The 4,190-nt window shown below is 33.1% G+C and overlaps 1 protein-coding gene across 1 annotated transcript; it reads right to left on the bottom strand.

The window, feature by feature from the left end:
- Positions 1-3,427: 3,427 nt before the first annotated feature.
- Positions 3,428-3,847, bottom strand: LOC145130473 (uncharacterized). Its single transcript, XM_079065269.1, has one exon. It carries the CDS (start codon positions 3,845-3,847, stop codon positions 3,428-3,430), a length of 420 nt encoding a protein of 139 aa, XP_078921395.1.
- Positions 3,848-4,190: the final 343 nt, after the last annotated feature.

Here is a 4,190-nt window from a genome sequence, read left to right as displayed (position 1 = left end):
TGAGTATACATGGGAGCGTGAGGATCATATGCGTACCAAATACCCACAACTTTTCTCTTAAGGTACTCTCTTCTTAAATTTCGGGACGAAATTTCCTAAAGTAGGGGAGACTGTGACATCCGCCTAAAATGGATTCGGGTCAACCCAACCCAATTGGAAATTTAACAAACCTTACTCAAGATTACTTGACGCTAATAGGATCAAAACCCATACACTACGATATAAATTGACGTTAATAGCAACATAGTATAGTACAACGTTATAACTATAATCAAATTAAATTATGATACCATATTAAAATCAAATCAAAGTATAATGCTCTAATTAAATTAAAAGAATCAAACTTGAATGCTATAATTAAACTTCAAATCAAAGTAGATTGTTATAATCAAATGATAACCTATCTTTTATAAAACTCCATTTTTATAAACTTTACATTAAATTTTATAAAACTCTATTTTTATAAACTTTACTTTAAATTTATAAAACTCTTATATTAATTATGTAAAAGATGCTTGTGTTAGTGGAAAATTATGAAGACCACCAAAAGCAAAAAGATTATTCCCATGGCCTCCCACTCACACCTCCCATCCACTTTCCTTCCTTTTTCTCCCAACACATTATTCTCTTCACCACTTAAACCTTCTCTATTCTTTCTCTCACTCTCAATCTCGAAATTCATCCAAGAAATACTCATATTCCAGCCAAGAACAATCTATTATACTCAAATCTTCATCCCTCTTGAAGCATTCATAAATGTATGTTGTTAAAAGTTTCAAATTCATACAAGAAACAAATTAAATCCACCAAACTATCTAAAACTCATTTTATGCATAAACCTGATTTTTCTCAGAATCCCATCAATAAAATAAGAAGTTCTGGAAATTTTCAGAAAATAACTTATTTTTATTGAATTACTATAATTATTGCAATAAAGTAGGGCAATAATTCACATAAAATACTTTTTGCATTCAATAAATTCTGAGAAAATTCTGGGATGACCAATATATTGATTAAACATAATTTATGAACTTTCATGCATTTATATTACTGTTTACTATTATTTATGATTTTATTGATTAATTAATAATGAAATATATGAAAAATACTTCCCATAGTCACAAATATCCGAAACTTATACAATGAGCTCTATATCATGTTATAAAACTATGGTTAATTTTAAAGAATTTTTGGGAATCATTTATTATTTTTCCCGAATTTTGTTGTTGTTTAATCATTAAAGTATTAAATAAATACTAAAACAGTTCAGAAAAATATAAAAATTTTACAGTAATTAATATTGTATGAAATAATGATTTTCTAATAATTTCATAATTTTTCAATACTGTTTACTATTTAAAACCATTTTCCTAAGTATTTAAGCATGTAAAAATGCATTTTAATGATTATTTCATATAAATAATTGTTAAAATCTGTAAATAATTATAATTGGGCAAGTTATTATTTTAATAAGAAATTATTAAAATCTGGCCTAAATTGAAAATATAAATTAATTATGCAAAGTAATTAATTCAATTTAAAATTCATTTAACAAATGAATATCTTAATATTCTAATCAAAATGAATTATTGTTAATTCATCTAATATAAGAATATGTGTTTAATTATTTGTATTAATACTCCATTCTCATTTAGCAGTTCCTAAACCAAAACTATTAATTATATTAGGTTCTACGCCATTTTGATTCGAACCGTCTATCGTACGACACACGCATTTCGTTTTGGGACTAATGTGAGTAATCTACCCCATATTTTATAATTTTCAATACTTTTGGGGTGTATCATGTGGTTCTAATATGTTCCAACTTCATTTTATTGTTTTATCACAATTGAGACATTGTTGGGACATTTATACGTGAGTCATTAATTGTATAACTATTGTTTGTTTACGCTACATGTACTTGTAGTGCATTACCATTTTTAGTCTAATCTCCATGACTATGCCCGTATTCTTGAGGTACGTTATGGACAATAATAGCGCTATTGGGTTGACCACCCCGCCTTGGGACGTTAAGGTGATTGATCGCACGTGGTTGAGTGTGTTTGATCATTAGATGCTCCATCCTATATATATATATATATATATATATATATATATATATATATATATATATATATATATATACATATGTATATATAGGGTGAGGACTTATTGTTGTTGTTATCATTTGTTAATCAATTTTTGATTTATAAACCGTTATCTCAAATACAATTGTTTGCCGACTTCAAACGAAAACAAATTTCAAATTATAAATGTTTCAACTTCACAATTTTCTCTACTAAAATTAGATTACTCACCAACTCTCGTAGTTGACCTGTTTTTACCCATGATGCAGATTTGAAGAATGAAGTTGATGAAAAATAGGTTGTGCCTTAGAAATCCACAAGACTATTTAAATTTGATGTAATAAAGGTTGTTCGTATTTGGATTTGTATTTGTATGTTGTGGATCTTGTTTGCATACTTAGTACTTAATTGAATCTAATCATATTATAACATAGTTGTCATGAGACTTTGAACAATATATCACGCCTTGATCGATTCCGACAAGGATCAGGGTGTGACAATCGCCACGTGTCTTCACTTAGTTTCGAATGAAGACAAATAGGAACTCCAATTTGTAATTTTATTTTATAAAGGTGGTTTGGAGTTCTTTGTACTTTCATTAATAAGCAATTATCGGCATCGTGCATGGTCAAGTAGTTGTCTTTCATTCGAATATCACACCCGGCTTCGGTTGCTTGTCCCAGACTAATAATATTGTTCTTGAGATCCGGTATGTAGTAAATCTCCATCATAAGCCTTTGTTGACCCTTCTTGCCTTGGAAAAGTATATCACCTTTTCCCTTGATTTTTACACACGAATTATCTCCGACTTTAACCCTCCCGATTATGCCTTCATCAAGTTCGGAGAAAAATGACCTGTTTCCCGTCATGTGATTCCTCGCCCCGTTATCCAAATATCACACATCGTTATCTTGTGAGTCGTATCGAGGCGGTATCACCTTTTCTTCGTTTAAAAATACGGTTTCGTCGGTATCGTCATATTCGGCAAAATTACTTTCTTGCAATTTTTTAATTCGGCCCTGACATTGAGACGCGAAGTGACCTGGTTTGTCACAATGGTAACAAATAATATTTGATCGATCCTTTTTATTTTTATTTTTGTTCGGGTCAAAATTAGGCTTGTTTGAGTCATTGGGCCTGTGATTTTTCTGCTTTGGGCCTTGTCGGTTCTTCGTCCATTTGTTTGGTCCACCTGATCCATCCGACCCGTTTGCCCCATGAATAAACCCACTTGACGATCCTTTTCCCTTCGTCTTCCCTGTCAGTCCTCCATGAGACCCCGATGATCCACCACTGCCACCACATGTTGCTTTGGAGAATAGTACATTCTCCTGGTCACTTCAATCGGCATCCTCTTCCCTTATTCTCTCCTCGTATGCCTTCAATCGGCCGACTACATCTTCGAATCTGACTGATTTCAAATCGAGCAACTGTTCCAAAGAGGCGAAGATGTGTATAAACTTCAAACGAGGCAAGGTTTTGAGGAACTTCTTTACTAATTTCGATTCATCAATAACCTCTCCTAAAGTTGTTGATTTCGAGGCGATACCGGACAGCTTTCCAGCGTACGCGTCGATGGTTTCTAAATCCATCATATTCAGCCGATTAAATTCGGCGTTTAGGGTTTGCAATCGGGCCTCTTTCACTCGATCTGCGCTTATGTATCTCGTCTTGATTGCGTCCCAAAGCGCCTTCGAAGACTCGGCTTTTCCGATTTGCATGATTAACGATTCCAGGATCGCCTGATACAATAATCGCATTGCCAGGTAATCCTTCTCATCGTTTTTCTCTTTTCATGGGTCGATAATACTCCATGCTTTATGAATTTCTAAAACAACCTTCATATGCAGGGACCGAACTATGTAATTTGTGGAATTGAGCATGGGACATTGAACTGAGGTCGCTCCAATCTCCTTCTCCCTCATCGGAGCACCGCCTGAAGACCCTTCATCTCCTGCCATGTCGACCACCTTGTTCAACAAGTAAGTAAATCGATCTCAAAGCCCTATGTTCTTGGCTCTGATACCAATTCTAATCACAAAACAAAGTGGAATAACTACTTGTATGGATCGTGTTATAGAGATTTTAATAGGGCACGTTGAG

Source organism: Lactuca virosa, chromosome 8 (assembly GCF_052849685.1).
Source record: "Lactuca virosa cultivar CGN04683 chromosome 8, Lactuca_virosa_CGN04683_v6, whole genome shotgun sequence".
NCBI classification, from domain to species: domain Eukaryota; kingdom Viridiplantae; phylum Streptophyta; class Magnoliopsida; order Asterales; family Asteraceae; genus Lactuca; species Lactuca virosa.
This window is presented reverse-complemented; position numbering and strand designations above follow the sequence as displayed.